This window comes from Pseudomassariella vexata (assembly GCF_002105095.1).
Source record: "Pseudomassariella vexata strain CBS 129021 chromosome Unknown BCR38scaffold_8, whole genome shotgun sequence".
NCBI lineage: Eukaryota > Fungi > Ascomycota > Sordariomycetes > Amphisphaeriales > Pseudomassariaceae > Pseudomassariella > Pseudomassariella vexata.
Window position 1 is genome coordinate 633,002 of NW_024467963.1, and position 15,336 is coordinate 648,337.

The 15,336-nt window shown below is 54.7% G+C and overlaps 4 protein-coding genes across 4 annotated transcripts; 2 read left to right on the plus strand and 2 right to left on the minus strand.

Annotated features, from left to right (window-relative positions):
- Positions 1–6,004: 6,004 nt before the first annotated feature.
- BCR38DRAFT_435857 (uncharacterized protein) lies at positions 6,005–8,117 on the minus strand. The gene is made up of 3 exons (XM_040860413.1): positions 7,464–8,117; positions 7,239–7,297; positions 6,005–7,142 (listed from the first exon to the last, which is right to left on the minus strand). Exons 1-3 carry the CDS (start codon positions 7,712–7,714, stop codon positions 6,331–6,333), a joined length of 1,122 nt encoding a protein of 373 aa, XP_040714745.1. The 5' UTR covers positions 7,715–8,117; the 3' UTR covers positions 6,005–6,330.
- A 112-nt stretch (positions 8,118–8,229) lies between these two features.
- BCR38DRAFT_370666 (NAD binding domain of 6-phosphogluconate dehydrogenase-domain-containing protein) lies at positions 8,230–9,923 on the plus strand. The gene is made up of 2 exons (XM_040857277.1): positions 8,230–8,578; positions 8,630–9,923. Exons 1-2 carry the CDS (start codon positions 8,534–8,536, stop codon positions 9,512–9,514), a joined length of 930 nt encoding a protein of 309 aa, XP_040714746.1. The 5' UTR covers positions 8,230–8,533; the 3' UTR covers positions 9,515–9,923.
- Positions 9,924–10,182: 259 nt separating this feature from the next.
- Positions 10,183–10,537, plus strand: BCR38DRAFT_458325 (ATPase, V0 complex, subunit E1/e2; the record flags this gene model as incomplete). The annotated part of the gene is made up of 3 exons (XM_040862148.1): positions 10,183–10,193; positions 10,258–10,341; positions 10,405–10,537. 3 exons carry the CDS (start codon positions 10,183–10,185, stop codon positions 10,535–10,537), a joined length of 228 nt encoding a protein of 75 aa, XP_040714747.1.
- Positions 10,538–10,925: 388 nt separating this feature from the next.
- Positions 10,926–14,457, minus strand: BCR38DRAFT_458326 (Arv1-like family-domain-containing protein; the record flags this gene model as incomplete). Its single annotated transcript, XM_040862149.1, has 3 exons — positions 10,926–11,395; positions 11,470–11,972; positions 12,587–14,457. 3 exons carry the CDS (start codon positions 14,455–14,457, stop codon positions 10,926–10,928), a joined length of 2,844 nt encoding a protein of 947 aa, XP_040714748.1.
- Between the last annotated feature and the right edge of the window lie 879 nt (positions 14,458–15,336).

Sequence of the window (15,336 nt, forward strand, 5' to 3'; positions counted from 1 at the left end):
CCCCCGGTACCTCTACTAGTACTCCCGTATGTCAAACCGTGCCCTAATGGCTGGACTAAATACATACGCTGCGTCGTCGGTTCGCCCTATTGGCGACTGCGTTGCGTTCACTACCATACTACGTTGGTTCTCAACCTACCAACAAAGTCCCCCCTGAGAAGATCGATGCTATCTGGGCCTTGAAGCTGTCCGACCCGTCCCTAGCAGCCATCTTACAATAGTCCCACTAACTACTGGTTCTCCTGTTGCCGTTGCGAGGTCTCTGCGAGAGTATAGTGGCCGTGGTGCGATGGCGGCCCGTAATCGTTCCCTCGGTCCTTCCAACAGCCCGCAAAAGAGGATTACGTGCTCTGCCGTCTCAGGGGCATCGCCACAGCGGCATAGCGGCGAGTACACGCCAAAAGCCCCTGTCTTGAATAAGAAGGCTGCTAGTCCTATTTTTTCCGTCCTGATCTGGCACAGCGTAGACGCCTCCAGTCGGTTCAGGCCGAAATACTTGCCCCCTTTCGGTATCTGCATCGAAGGGCCCTCCGGTTCCTCAGCGATAGCGCGTCGCTGGCGATCGTGATGCTCTGCTCCGGTGAGCCATCTCTTCCTCCAGTGGTCGAGGAGGGCAGCCGGGACCTCCTTTTCCTCACTCATCCACTCGGAGCCCCGGGCCTCCTTCTCCATAGTGTACCCTGCCGGTCGGAGTAGCTGCGACGCCTGCTTCCTCTTCGCCGGCCTATCCTGCCGGAGTATATGTGACGCTTTAGCGCTCGCGCTGCGAAGCAGATTTCTCTTCCCGCTAAGCCGTAGCCGTTCTTCAAACTTAGCAGCCCGGGCACTAAGATAGAGGTCTAGTGGCGGGATTGCTGCTTCTGCTTCCAGGTGGCGAACCGGCGTCGCTTTGTGGGCACCACAGACTACCCGGAGGCACTCGTTCTGTATCCCCATCAGGCTCTTAGCTGGCCCTGCCGGTTCCTCACTTATAGTATGCCACGCAGTCGCCCCGAAGGCGATTGCGCTACGGACAACCACCGTATATAACAGCCTCGCCCGTATAAGATCGCAGCCCCACGACATATTGACTAGCTTTGTCAGGGCTAGCTTTTGAGTTGCCATTTTTGTTTTAACACGCTCAACATGGGCGTGCCACGTCAGTTTGCGGTCGAACCAGACTCCTAGGAACCTGGCTGAGACTACCGGCGACACTGTGGCGTCCCCAAGGCGAATACTTTGCGGCAAGGGCTCTCGGGCCCTAGTAAAGTGCATTAGCTCACTCTTGTCAGGAGCGAACTCCATCCCGTGCCTCACTGCCCACCGCTGACACGTAGCCCATGCGCTCTCCAACCGGCGGCAGGTCGTGTCTGGATCGGTGCCGACGCTTAGCAGGTTCGTGTCGTCCGCGAACCCGACTACTAAAAGTAGTGGATGCTGCTCCGCTAGCTCCTCGTACAGCGTTGAAATGTATAATATAAACAGTATCGGGGATAGCGGTGACCCCTGGGGGACGCCAGCTCGTAGGGGGATTGGCTCTGACTCCTTGCCATCGAACCGGAGGCGTACCGTTCTATCCTCCACGAAGCTGCGTACCCACTCCTGAACCCACTCCGGGTAGCCTTTCCGGGCTAATATGGAAATCAGCCGTCTGTAATTGACCGTATCGAATGCCCCCTTGATGTCTAGCTGTAGCAGCGAGGCGATGCCCCCGCGTCTCCACGCCGTATAGACCACGTCCTCAACTATACGTATTGCCAGTTCGGTGGACCTCCCAGCGCGGTTACCCATTTGGCCGTTTGGTAGTAGGCCGGCCGCCTCAGCTACTTTGGTGATACGCTGGCTCATCGCCGTCTCTATTACCTTCCCTACCGTGCTAAGCAGGGCAATGGGGCGCCAGCCGCCAGGGGTCTGCTTCTGAGCTGTCGTTTTATTAGGCTTAGGGATAATAACCACCCTCGCTGAGCGGAAGCGCTCCGGGTAGTACCCCAGCCTAAAGCTAGCTGTTGCCAGATCCGCTAGGATCTCCCATAGGGGTTCACCGCAGGCCTTTAGCAGGCCAGTGGGGATCAGGTCGTCGCCGGGAGCCTTCCGAGCAGCCGTTCCTTTGATGATAGACTCGATATCCATTGTGGTCACCTCCCTAGGGACGTTCAGCTCTGGTCTCGTCTGTAATAGGCCGCGATCGAGGTCCGATAGATCTATATACGGGTCTGGGAAGAACCTCTCAGCTAGTAATTTTGCCTTCTCATCATGTGTACGTGCTGTAAGCGTGTCGCCGGCGTCCCTCCGGAGATCTGGCAAGCCGTGGGCCTCAGGGGGGGCCCAGCTCCGTAGCCTAGCCCACCTCTGCAGTGCCCACAGGCTTTTGTGATCCTTCGCCGTCCCCTCGAGCTTCTCGTGCCAGCTACGCGTCTGCGCTTCGCTGATTTCGAGCCGTTGTTTTTGGCCGGCTCTTGTATATTCGTCCCAGTTGGTATGCGACCTTGCCTGAAGGTAGTCCCGCCGTCGTCTCTTCGTCTCAGCGCAAGCCTTGCTAACCTGCGGGCACCACCACGGGACCCCAGCGCCTCGGCCAACGGTGCGTCTCGGGACCGCCACGTCGGCGATCTCTTGGAGGTTCCGGATAACCCAGTCAACAGCCTGGTCCAACTCCGTTATCGTCTCAACCGGCAAATAATTCATAAATCTCTGGCTTGATTCGGCTACGATGAGCCACTTATCCGCCATCGCCCAGTTCCACCCTTCGACACTGCGGCGGCCCTCCTTGACTGCTTCCCCGTTGGATATTACCCTAATCACTTGCGCTCTGTGGTCTGAGCCCTCTAGGCCCGGGTCCCCATCGTAATCAATCCTAGCCCCTTTCGTCACCCAGGCTAGGTCGATAGTTGAGTCTCGTTGTTTGTGCCTTTGCCGTGTGATTTCCCCGAACGGCGTAACGAGCTCTAATCGCCAGCGTCGCGCAAACTCCACTACGTTGTCGCTGCCCCGTGACGACCGTCCGTGGACGTCCCACAGCGGGTGATGTGTATTGAAGTCCCCTACGAGGACCTGTGTCCCCTCCGGCGCCCCATTAGGGAGGTCTTGGAGCGGGCTGACCCAGCGGCTCCCGGTTTGGTTTGGTGAATAGATAGACCAGATTGTAAGGGCGTCCGGGCCTGCCCCGAACGTAATACTGCTCCAGTCCATCCCGGTACGGGGTCGCAACGTAGCCACGTCGTATCGTTTATGGACGTATAGCGCAGCTCTGCCGCTGCTGTACACTACTTCGTACCTGGACGACTTCGGGCAATAAATCGCCTTCGTCCGCCGGTTGATCCATGGCTCTTGAACCGCTATTATATCATAGTCACCCCCCTTATCCAGCGCTAGCGTTGCGTTCGCCTTTGAATCTGCGATATTCCAGTAGAGAATAGAGACTACCATTAAGCTGTCGATGGTATATCTTCGTTCGTACGTCCCTTAGTGAGGAAGCTACGCATTGCTGACGCAGACCGTTCGGTTCGCTCCTGCTCCACTCGCGATCCGCCCAGGGGGCGGCCCCGGGGTCGTACAACTGTAAACCCGTCGCTGGTCAATGAGCTAGGTGGTGTGAGCCTGCCCTCACTAGATAACCCGTCCGAGTAGCTGCGGACCTCAAATTGTCGGGGGCGGTGAGCGTACGCCTCGCGTACGCGTAGCCGCTGCTGTTCTGCCGTAGGGCAGTCCCTGTCCCACGCCGTGTGCTTCCCTTTGCAGTTCACACAACGTTTTTTGCCGCTAGGTGCCTTCTCGGGGCAGTCTTTTTCACCCCCTGGGTGTGCCGTTGCAGCGCAGACGCCGCAACGCGCCGTCTTCTTGCAGTGTTTCGCGATATGGCCGTATTCGTAGCACTGGTAGCACTGCCGAACCCGAAGATTGCCGTCGTACGGCTCGCAATCGAATATCTGGGCCTCCCAAATAAGCCCTTCGGAGCATAGTTCCATCGCCGCCTCCACGCTATCCACGTGTAGTATCAGGGCCGCATACGGTGCTTGCGGCGCCCGGGGGAGGTTTCTTTTAGCCTTAGAGAGGTGCTTTGTATTGTCCCGCTTCAGGTCTTTAAGTAGCTGGCTCTCGTCGTGGACCTCTCGCAGCCGTTTCGCAGGCAGCCCCTTCGCGATCACTGCAACTTCTCTGCGGTTGAGAAGTGCCTTATCGCCGAAGGCACTACGCACCCACCTGCTGTCCGTGGTCGCCGCTGAGGCCGACTGCTTAAACGTCACTACGGTATCGCCACTGCGCAGCCTGCGGGCCGCCACTGCATCGGTGCTGCCGCGTGCACTGTTCACCGCTTTTACGACCTCAGCCGCCGATCTGTTCTTCATATTAGGGTCCTCTGTCCCCCGGATCACTACCTCTCTCTCCCTTCGCTGGGGCACTACAACCCGCTGCTGCCACACTGGGGCTTCACCGGGTCCCCGTCCCTGGGCCGATCCTGAGGCGATTGAGGCCCAGGATCGAGTTGTAGGCAAGGCCACGTTCTTCACCGTATCCTGCATGGTCTTCTCAACCATCGTCTGGATCGCCGCAGGAATTTCGGCAAGGGCCAGAGTCACTGCCAGTACGTCGGCATGTGTGGCGGGTCTGTCGCCCCCCTCCTCCAGCGTCCTGCCGGCTAGTTTCAACCCCAGCCAACGCTCCATCAAACCCCCCATGACCTCAATCTTCTCACGTGGGACCAAGTCGGCAATCTCTTGTTCTACCTTTTGTAGTTCTCTTCCGATCCCTTCCCTCTCTGCGTTCTTTCTGCTGGTGCGCTCCACGTTCGGTGCGTGGGCACTTTCGTTGGCGTGGGGGTGGTGAAAACTCTGTTCGAGTCCCGCCCGTCCCCCGTCGATCACCATCGGCGCCGCCATCGCTTGCGTCCTCGCTTCGCGTGCGATGCGAGGTCACTGTCCGACGTAAACGGTCGTTAGGAATCGAATGCCGCAATCGGTTTGATGATTTGACGCTGTTCGAAGAAGTTATCGATGAAAGTCAGAAATCTCTTCTTATTAATTGTTCTGAGTGAACGTACGTTTATCATAATTAAGAAAGGTTTATTTGAGCTACCTATAACTATATTAAATTATATGGCTAGTAGTGCCTATATTATAAAGGATATGATAACGCTATCCTTTATGTATATTTTCCTACCTCGAGACCCATTGATGCGTGCACCTAGGGGGGAGGATGCTATAATGCAGCAGTGCGCAACGTTATAGTACTTAATTGAAGGGATTTGTGAAGGTCAACCCTCGCAGACTCACTACAACCAGGTGACTTACAGCTGGAACACCTGCCGTGGCAGTGCCAGATGGGAAGCCAATCATAACCCCTGTAGGAGCCCCGCCAAGCGTGGACGACTTAGTCGCGCTCCCTCAAACCTAAGTTGTCATTTTCTTTCCTTCGCTCCTTAGAGTAGAATCTTCGTCGATAGCACCTAATCGAGGTCTCTACCAATGCGATGCAACCCAGGTCGTGACAGCACCCTTGCATTCTTATCTTATCTTATGTATACCTACAGGGTAACGCGACCCCTATAAGCTTACGTATCAAAAGCTATATAGGAGATACTAGATTTCATAGCGGTACGATAAGGTGGCGATATCGTTAGTCCTACCGGCATGGCAATTTGAGTGATAGATACCAAGAGAAGAGGCTAGCTCCTATAGTGATTAGGAGGCGAGAACTAAAGAATACAAAAGAAATATGTAGGATACTTAAGAGCCCTAGAGCTAGAGGGTGCCTTGATATTTTTCCAGTTTTTAAATAGGAGAGGTCGATAGTATAAAGCGAATTATAGCACCTGATATACGAGATATCATTCATTCGCTTCCCTAGTCGGTATAGAAGCGAAAGAAGACCTAGACGAAGGTTAGGCCGAAGGACCTTGATCAGGTTGATAAAGATGTCACGGATAACGACTCGAACAACTTGCTAACCTAGATCAGTCCTTAAACCGCCGGACGAGCAGTTGGGCGACTGACTACCAGCGAATCCCTGGTGTCGTACATTTTGCAATCTTTGCTTTTGAACTCTAAAATATGTTTCCCATCGAACTTATGTATAAAAGAAAGGAGTACACCCTGGTGAAGTGGTTACATTTATTATTTAAGAGATGGCCCAGGTTGCCTTTCTGCAGCCGGCCACTGCGTAGGGGGAACACTCTAAGGGGCGCTCGTTCTGTGCACCGTCCGACATCACCGAGAGGGTCTCCTCCAAAAGTGATTTGTCGTGCTGAATCTGAGTAGCATCATCCGACCGTTCTCAACCATTGATTCCTTGCTCGGGTTGTTAGTACAGCAAATTAGGGCGCAAGGCCATGTCAACCAACCACCATTCGCCCCGTTAAATAGCAAAACCATCATGTCGGGGCGGATCGCAAAACCGCCACAAACCAGCAGCCTCGGCCGCCTTCCGCACACTCGATACCTCGTCCTTGGTAACAGCCCGGTTGATTTCCGCATACCGCACCTCTTCCCGACTATCCACTCCACCCGGCTTGACAACACCAACCTCCGTCTTCCTCTTCCTCTTCGGCTTCCCCACATGCGCAGCGGGCCGGTACTGCTCCATGATATTGACAAAGATATCTCGTGAGACCTGCCCGGCGAGAAAGCGCATGATCCTCTCCCCTTCGGCCTCCATGCCCGGCATGACGAGGTGTCTGACCAAGACGCCTTTCTTGGCGATACCATCGGCTGTGAAGCACAAGTCGCCGACCTGTTCCTGCATTTTCTTTATGCTCTCTGTAGCCGCGGCGGCGTAATCATCTGCTTTGAGAAGTCTCTGCGATGCCGCTTTGGACCAAACCTTGAAGTCGGGGAGGTAGATGTCGACAAGGCCGTCCATGAGCTCGAGCGAGGCAGGGGAGTCAAAGGCAGAGGTATTGTAAATGATGGGTAATTTCAGCCCTAGGTCCCTGGCGTGAAGGATGGACAGGGCTGCCTGGGGCACGACGTGTTCTGGGGTGATGAGGTTGATGTTGTGGACGTGGCCGACTTCCTGTAGTTTTATGTACCATTCGCCGAGTTCTTCAGGGGTGAGGTCCATGCCGTTGCGCTGGTGGGCTATATCGTGGTTTTGACAGAAGGAACAACGGAGGTTACAGCCGCTGAAGAAGACCGAGCCGCTGCCGTTGTGGCCTTGAATGCAGGGTTCTGGCGGGATTTAATGCTTGCACGTGCAGCACGTAATGAAAATAACAAAAGATATCTTCAGGCGACGAGTGCCCTCCAAAACAACAGACGACTTACCTTCGCCAAAGTGTGGTGCAATGACATTGACCTTGACATCGTGTCCGATCAAGCACATTCTGTGGAGAGCCTGAGGTCAGTACTGGCTTCTTCTTATACTATAAAGAGTTCCTGGCCATGTCCTCCAAAGCGAACAGTATGCATAACTGCCAAAGGACAATTCTCATTGCAAACACGGAACAACCAAGGTGTTGAAGTAATGACAAACTGCTGAGGGACACCCACCCCGTTGTTTCGTATCGATTCACTCCACATATTCTGGGACAAAGATTGCAATTCCGTAGGTGCGAGTAGGCGGCCGAGCGCTTCTTGGACGCCTCCACTGAAGTAAGCTGTTGATAACGAGGGATGTAGTCATCGAGCAGGAACGGAGGTGCGAGATGTAGCCGTCTACCTCGACTCAGAATGCTCGGGAACCTCTGTAGTCGCCAAAGAGTGCTCCCACGGCCTGGGCGGATCAGGCTAGTTGGTAACATTGTGATGGGTGGACCACATCACTACCAACGACTGTCTAGTCTAGTTGGTTGTCTTCGTAGTATGCCATGCATGCGTCGACTGATAAGTGATTGGAGTCCAAAAGAGACGATACGATGCGTAGGCGATCTAGCCAATAGTATCAAAGGTGACAGCCGTAACGGGCAAGTGCTGCTGCCATATAATCCGCGGATCCTGCGGGCAGAGCGAATATCGTGACGTTGGCTATGCAACCCGGCTCTAGTGGTACTCGGGCCAGGTCTAAGGTTAGCGGCTTCGGGGTAACAACGTGGGGGCCAGCCTTGTCGATCTATTTCGAGAACGGTAGATTGGAAGTTGAGAAAGCGAACCCGGAAGCGAGAACGAAAGCGAGCATTGCAGTTCTTAGACTTCATTCAAATCTTGGAAATATCATGGGAATGTACACATCGCTGCCCGCGATTGCCGAGACGGCATCAAAAGTACGAGTAAAGCCGATGATGAGAAAGGTGGGGCCGATATACTGACGGCTTACATCGGGCCGGAGTGGAGGCGGGGCAACGTCTACTCCGTCAGTAAGAGCTTACGAGTAGCCGGGCTAAGTAAAGAAGCCAGGCACATACATCATTGGATGAAGCTCTCAAACGCATTATTTCCACCTGCACCGAGAAGTTTGTCAGTACTGGGGCAGCTGAGGTATCAAGCTATCGTTGACTCTCTGTGGCATTGATCCATAAAGACCCAGTGATCCCTGTGGAAGTTATACAGGACATTCCACACTCAGCTCTCATCATCAATCCATTTATCTCTCACAAGAATACAGAAAGCACTTCCAAGTTACAATGGCGCCTCAAGTCATGTGGATTGGTCTTGGCAACATGGGCCGAGTGAGTTTACCAGCCTTACATGGTCAACAAGTCATCTAACCTCGATGCCAGGGCATGTGCAAGAACCTCGTCGAGAAGGGCCCGCTAGACAGCCCTCTCCTCCTCTTCAACCGCACTAAGAAACGCTCCGACGACCTGTCGGCCAAGTTGGGCACCGACAAGACGGAAGCCCTCTCCTCGATCGAGGACGGCGTCAAGCGCGCCGACATCGTCTTCACCTGCCTGAGCAACGACGCCGCCGTCGAGGAAGCCTACGCAGCCATCCTCAGGGCTGGTAACCTCAAGGGCAAGCTCGTGGTCGACTGCTCTACTATCCACCCAGACGCCACCGAGAAGACCGCCAAGATCGTCGTCGACGCTGGCGCTGAATTCGTTGCGAGCCCTATCTTCGGCCCCCCGGCAAACGCCGAGGCCGGGCAGCTCCTCTTCATCCCCGCGGGCCCCAAGGCCAGCATTGCCCGGCTGCGGCCGTACACGACGGGGGTAATGGGAATAGCCGAAATCCCGTTCGAAGACAAGCCCTACGCCAGCTCATCCAAACTCAAACTTATAGGCAACACCTTCATCTTAAACATGGTGACCCAACTCGCCGAGGGTCTGACCATGGCCGAAAAGACCGAAGTCGGCACCGAACCGGTCCAACAGTTCATCAAGCTGCTCTTCGGCGGCGTCCACGCGGCTTATGCGGATAGGATGGTCCAGGGGACGTACCACAAGATGGATGAGCCGCTGTTCTCTGCTAACAATGCGCTCAAGGATGCGGGACATGCGATTAATCTGGCTGAGGCAGCGGGCATGGTTATCCGGAATACGGAAACGGCAGCCGGGTATCTGAAGGATGTTGCAAAGCATGTCGGTGGCGATAAGGGCGACATTGCGGGAATCTATGGTGCGGCGCGGATGGATGCGGGCTTGAAGTACGAGAATGATGCTTGAAGTGGCAGCTATAAGTTGCACGCTCGTAGAGGTAATGAAGGAACCCCGAATGAAACAAAGTCAAATGAATGCTACTTGACCGGTGACAATATTCAAGATATCATGCTGTATAGACATTGAACCTTGTCGTTGTGAGAATATCTCCTGAGTTGTGTGAACTACGTTTGGTGCCTTTGCAAGCTGGGCCCAATGTTGTATCACTGGAAGAAATGACTTTTCAGAGGTGGTGCCTCCTCACCAATAGGGTGTCGTAGAATGATAAGAACGGCATATGGCAATATATTCGCTGAGGTTGTGCCCAGTTAGTCATTCTTCGAATTGCAGGACTAATACCGCCGGGTCTCGCACGCGGTTTCTTGCTGAAGGGCATGGCTCGCATTACTGATGTTTCGTCTGAAAACTTCAATCGTTTAATCAATTCGAAAGAAGCCGAGCTTAACGAACGAGTTGGCGGAACCTACCCCATAACGAACTTAGTGTAAGCTGAAATGACTAAGCCATTCTTGGCAGTGGACCTCAAGTCGCACCTGCATCGATGGAAGAGAGCTCCCAAAGCGTCATTTGGCTGGCAGTTTCCATTCCGCATTAAGAGCTCCAACTGACCACTCCGACCGACCACAAATTACCTACCCCCGTAAATCACCGAGGCGCATAATCATTCCGCAAAGATGGCTCAAGGGTACGATTCACCTCTTGTACTTACTGTTTCAGGACCTCGACGTTAATCAAGAATCTCCCTGCAGGTACAGCGTCTTCATTGGCCTCGTCATCGTCGCCGCCATGTGCGTCGCCGCATGGTTCCTATCGCCCAAGGGCGAGAACCAGACGTGAGCCCCCCTCTTCAGTGTCGCGCATCTACGCGATGGCAGTTGTTAACCGCATACATATAGAACCTGGCGCTCCTCCCTCATCATCGCATTCATCAGCTGCTACCTCATGTGGTTCGTCACGTTCATGGCCCAACTGCACCCCCTGATCGAGCCGAGACGAAGCGACGTACGAGCCGAATTCGCACACGAGTAGATCCAACATGGTGTGCCAGGGGTAGAAGAAGGGAAGGGGACGCAGGAGCTGAACGCTGGGGAGAGACTAAGGGTGGACTCGAATTCGATGGATTTGTATCACCACCACACAATAAGCAAACTGTTTACATATCTCGGCGTTTATGGGAAGAACGGCACGGACTGGTTGATTGACTGATGGCGATGATCTGGCTTTACGTTGCAGACCGTGGGCTCGTCGGATACGGATGCTTCGGAAACGGGAGCATCAGAAAGATCCAGTGGTTCAGCCGCTTTAATACGAAGGTCCTCTGGGTGTATACGATGGCACTGATCCAATGGAAGTCTTTATACACTAACACACCGATTGAAAGTTCTCAGTTTTTGTGCCGTAAGCCATCCGGCACTGACTACCCTAATCCAACAGCCAATCTAACCGCCCAATCCCTCACATAAACCATAGCCGCCCACAACGCCTTCCCGTCAGCCGCGACACCACTCTCCCCAATTGAAATCACGCCCTGCAAACCAACCATCCACAATATGGCCCTGCCGACGACCCACCTAGCCACCGCCCCTGCAGCTGCCAGCACCAGCGCAATGGGATACCCACAATCGAGCAATATCTTAAGGGCCTCAACATTGTTCAGCACCACGGCCCAGCCTAAGCTGCGCGCCGCGGCCGGCACGTCGTAGTCCCAGACGACCATGAGGATGGGGAACAGCTTGGTGGAGGAGCTGACGAGGAGGGCGGTAGAGACGGAGTTGGGGCGGGGGTACGTGTTAAGGACGCCGAGGCCGTTGAGTGGTGACCAGGGAGATGAGGTCAGGAAGCGGATGCTGAGGTGGAAGGCAAGGGTGGAGAAGGTGCAGAGGATTACTGTAGGGTGGATGTTGGTTAGCTTGCTATAATACAGAGAGAAGATTCCAAGACACCATAAGTGAAATACTCACAGAAGAACATATACTGCAACACAATAGGCCTCCTCGCCAATCCCCCCAAATTACTCTGTCCCCCTAACATGCCTTCTCCCATTCCGCCCTCCCCTTCTACCCCTCCCCCGTCCGGCATCCCCCCACCACCAATAATAGTCTGCTTCTCGATCCTCGCCCAAGTCAAATAAACGTCAAATAGCAACAAAAGGGTCCCCAAGCGCACAATCGACGGATCGAAGCGGTCGCGCTCGCGCATCAAAGTGTTGTGCAACAAGTGCCGGTACACCTGGGGCTTGATGAGGACGAGGTCGATGAAGAGCACCACGAAGTCGTGCTCCACGTACTTGTCGCAGAACCGCCCGCACTTCTTGCACACCGTCAGCCGGATGTTGTGTCCGCTCGAGGGGCCCCCCGCCCCCGAGTACTGCGTCCAGAGCGTTTTGACCGGGTGTCGGCATTCAATGCAGATCGGCATTGCGGCGGCGGCGGCAGCGGCGGCTCTGTCGTGGGTTTCTTGCGCGCTGTTGGAGAATTTGAAGCCGAGGAAATTCGGATTGCTTCTTTCTTTAGGCTATGGGGACGGCATTATTGAATTCATCGATGAATATACGCCGGATTTCGCACTGCCAGAACGAGGGTTGAGATCCCCAATGGTTGATGTTGGGTTTGCGGTTCAATTGGTGGTCCCCATGGTCGGGCGAGCTCAGGCATTCTTACGTATCCGCGCCGCGTTGTCGCGTGCCACTGAACTTTTACCCCTGAGCCGCATGTAGCAATGCCAGGTAGCTTTATTCGACCCTTCGGATCGATCCAACAATGCAAGTCGTCACAACAGCAGTATAACCACAAACACGTAAAATTCATCAAACCATATCTATGTTGTATGTTCAGAATAACCCTGCTACAACACGAGAAAAATGCTGCGCGGTCAATGCAGTTTTACCACTCCATGTCTTCGCAATGGTACATATATACAAGATAACCCCATCCAATGCAGCAATAGCAGAAAGGCAGTAGCGACAGTCTATTCTTCATTGGGAACTGCGGACTGCAGACCTTTCTCTCTTCAGAACGCAGACCAATCGATCCTCAGTCCGCCTTCTTCCCCTTCAAATTCGAAGGCCCCGTGGACCACCCGCGCACAGTGCCGTCTCCATCACTTCTTCCCGTTGAACCGTAAACCTGGGGGCTCTGCAGACCCGTGTCTCGGTTGGTAGATTCAATCCTCGATCGCCCGTCATCACTGTTGGTGTCTGTTAGCTCGATGAGATCCAGGTCTTCCACCGGCTTTCTGTTAGAGCTCAGCCTCGGAGTGGCAGGTCTCTTGGCCCACGCGCCGCGCAACCAAGTCTCGATGCTTGCTGCAGCTTGTTCAAGCCCCGCTCCCTGCTGAGACGTCGATGGCGCTTCACGTCCATCCTCGAAGGGGCTCTCGACAATGCCCGCCGCCTCCTCGTTCTTGCTGAAGCCCCAGGACGCCGACTCGGATCCCATGACGGATATTGAGGGCATGTTGTCAATGTTGAAACCCTTGGGAAGCCGCTTGTTGACCCAGGTGTTGAAGTAATCGTTTGCCGGTCCAGGTGCCTTTACACTCCTGCTCATGGACCCTACCCCACCTGGTCTCCGCATCCAGGCCGGCACACCATCAGCTGGGCCTAGGCTATTGCCCCTGCTTCTGCCGGCTGAAGGCGATGTTCCCAGACTCAAACTAGTTGGCCGGCCGCTCATCGAACTTTGTCTTCGCGACGACAGCCGTCCAGGGCTGTCCAATCCCGGCTCGCTCGAGCCCGCGGCCATGCCTCGATGGAATTCCAGGGAATGGCGCGGAGTGGAGAAGTTGGACACTGTGTGTACGCTCTTCTTCCTCCTCGGTGGAAAGAAGCCCATGGCTTTCCGCGAGACCCTCACAATCTCAATAGGGTTGCTGAAAGAGTCTAGTTTCACCCACTTGACATGTGTCCACGGTTGTTCCTCGTCCGGCAGTGATTGGCTTTTCCCATTTGGGGAGCCAAAGAAGTCATCGTGCAGCGTCTGCTGCGTCTGTGAAGAACCTGCGGCACCACTCTGAATGAAGCTCTCTGGCTGCGGCGTCTTCGCCAGGTGGTCCACATTCTTGTCGTTATAGCAAGTTGGGGGGTCGCAGGGCCGCCCTTTGGCCTCGCAAGAATCTACTGGCATCATAAGATACTTGCGCACCTGGATGTTGTCTCGGGACCATAAGCCGTTGGTTTTCCGGAAAATGTGCTCTTGGCACCTGTACCGGAGCACGATGCCCGCGTAGGTATCATTGGGCTGCACGTGGTGCAGATATACTAGTTGTTCCTCAACGGCGGGTTCGCTCACTGTGCCTGGGTTTTCGTCCGAATTCCTCCTCTTGTATTTGCCCCCAACATCAAGCCCCCCGTTGACTCCCTCGTAGCTTTGTAGGATACTAGCCTTCTTCATGGCGTTGAGCGCCGTCTCTCGTTCGGCAAGCGACCCGGCTGCAATATCCTCAGCTTTCGGCCGTGACGGGTTAGTTGGTGGTGCAGGTCCCCAGCTTTCAGGTAGTTTTCTACTGCTGCCTGCCGCTCCCAGCCCCTTCCACGCGGACCTCTGCCGGGTTTTGCTTCCACTCCTGCTGTTTGGCCGCGAGGTCTCACTGTTGTAGCCGCTTTCCACTCCAGCGATCAAGGAAGAGGCAAAGTCCTGGACCGAAGTCCAGCTGGGTGCCCACGAACCCTCGAGGAGGCCCTTGCTAAAGGACGTGTTGGAGGGGCTGGATCGCCCACTCCATGCCAGTTTGGTGCTGCTGAGGTGGGCCGAGGGCATGGGACTGACACCGCGGCTGGGCGCTGGACTGGTGCCGGGTGTCAGGCGCGGTGCCGACTTGCTCCTGCCGCCATGGTCGTTGGTGCTCGGGCCCCGCCTGTTCCGTGGTCGCGATGTCGAGTCAGCATCGACGCCCGCGGGCATCAACGCAGTCGAGTTGTTATTCGACGGCGTCCTCGTGAGGTTGTACATGGTCGAACCAAGGGAAGACGGGGAGGGCGTCGTCGTCGTCCGGGACCAGCAAGGCCGTCGCTGGCATCGGCGCGAGGCGGTTGGAATGCAGAACTAGCATTCACGTAGGACCAATGTTGCTGAATATCAAGACATTTGACTTTGTCGGGATGTTGTAGCTTTAGGACCCAAGGTAGTATCGTAGGATGATGTCGCAGTCGGCAGCGAGCGACTAGAACTGGATCGCAGGTGTAATGGTGGAATTGAAGAATGGGGGTCGCAGATAGTGAGTGAAGTGATGAGATACCAAGACGGCAACTCGGCGGCGTGTCAAGTCGGATTGGGGCTAATCTAAAGGCGTAAGGATGCAATTGACCCCTGCTTGGAACGACGCCTATCACAGGGACAATAAATTATAATTGGTGATAGAGGTTTGGTCGCTTTCCAGAGAAGAAATACGGAGGCAACAATATCATTGACGTCTCATGGCTGGCCATCTACTGTTGTAAAGGTACTGTGTGTTCCAGTGCGGGAACCATCACAGGCTGGACAACCTTAAGTGATGCGAAGGGGTACGAGGACGGAGTACGTATCCCTTTCATGCCACTTCTAATTGCACCTGCCAGCTGGGTGGTTATCTCGCGAAATGTGGGCAGGTGGGCGAAGTTCGGCGCATGGAACTGTATCCATTGTGATTAGTGGCCAATTGGCGCTGGGGCCATCTACTTTAACGTGCGGCAGTGACCCCACTGAACCGAGTCCGTCTCCTGTCAAAATCGTGGGAAAGACCAGCCAAGCACGTGTAATAAGTATATTTATCTCCTGGTCGATTCTAGGTCCATGATATATCATTACGCGCTAGATTCATGACTGTTCTGCGGCTAACGTACAATTTTCAGG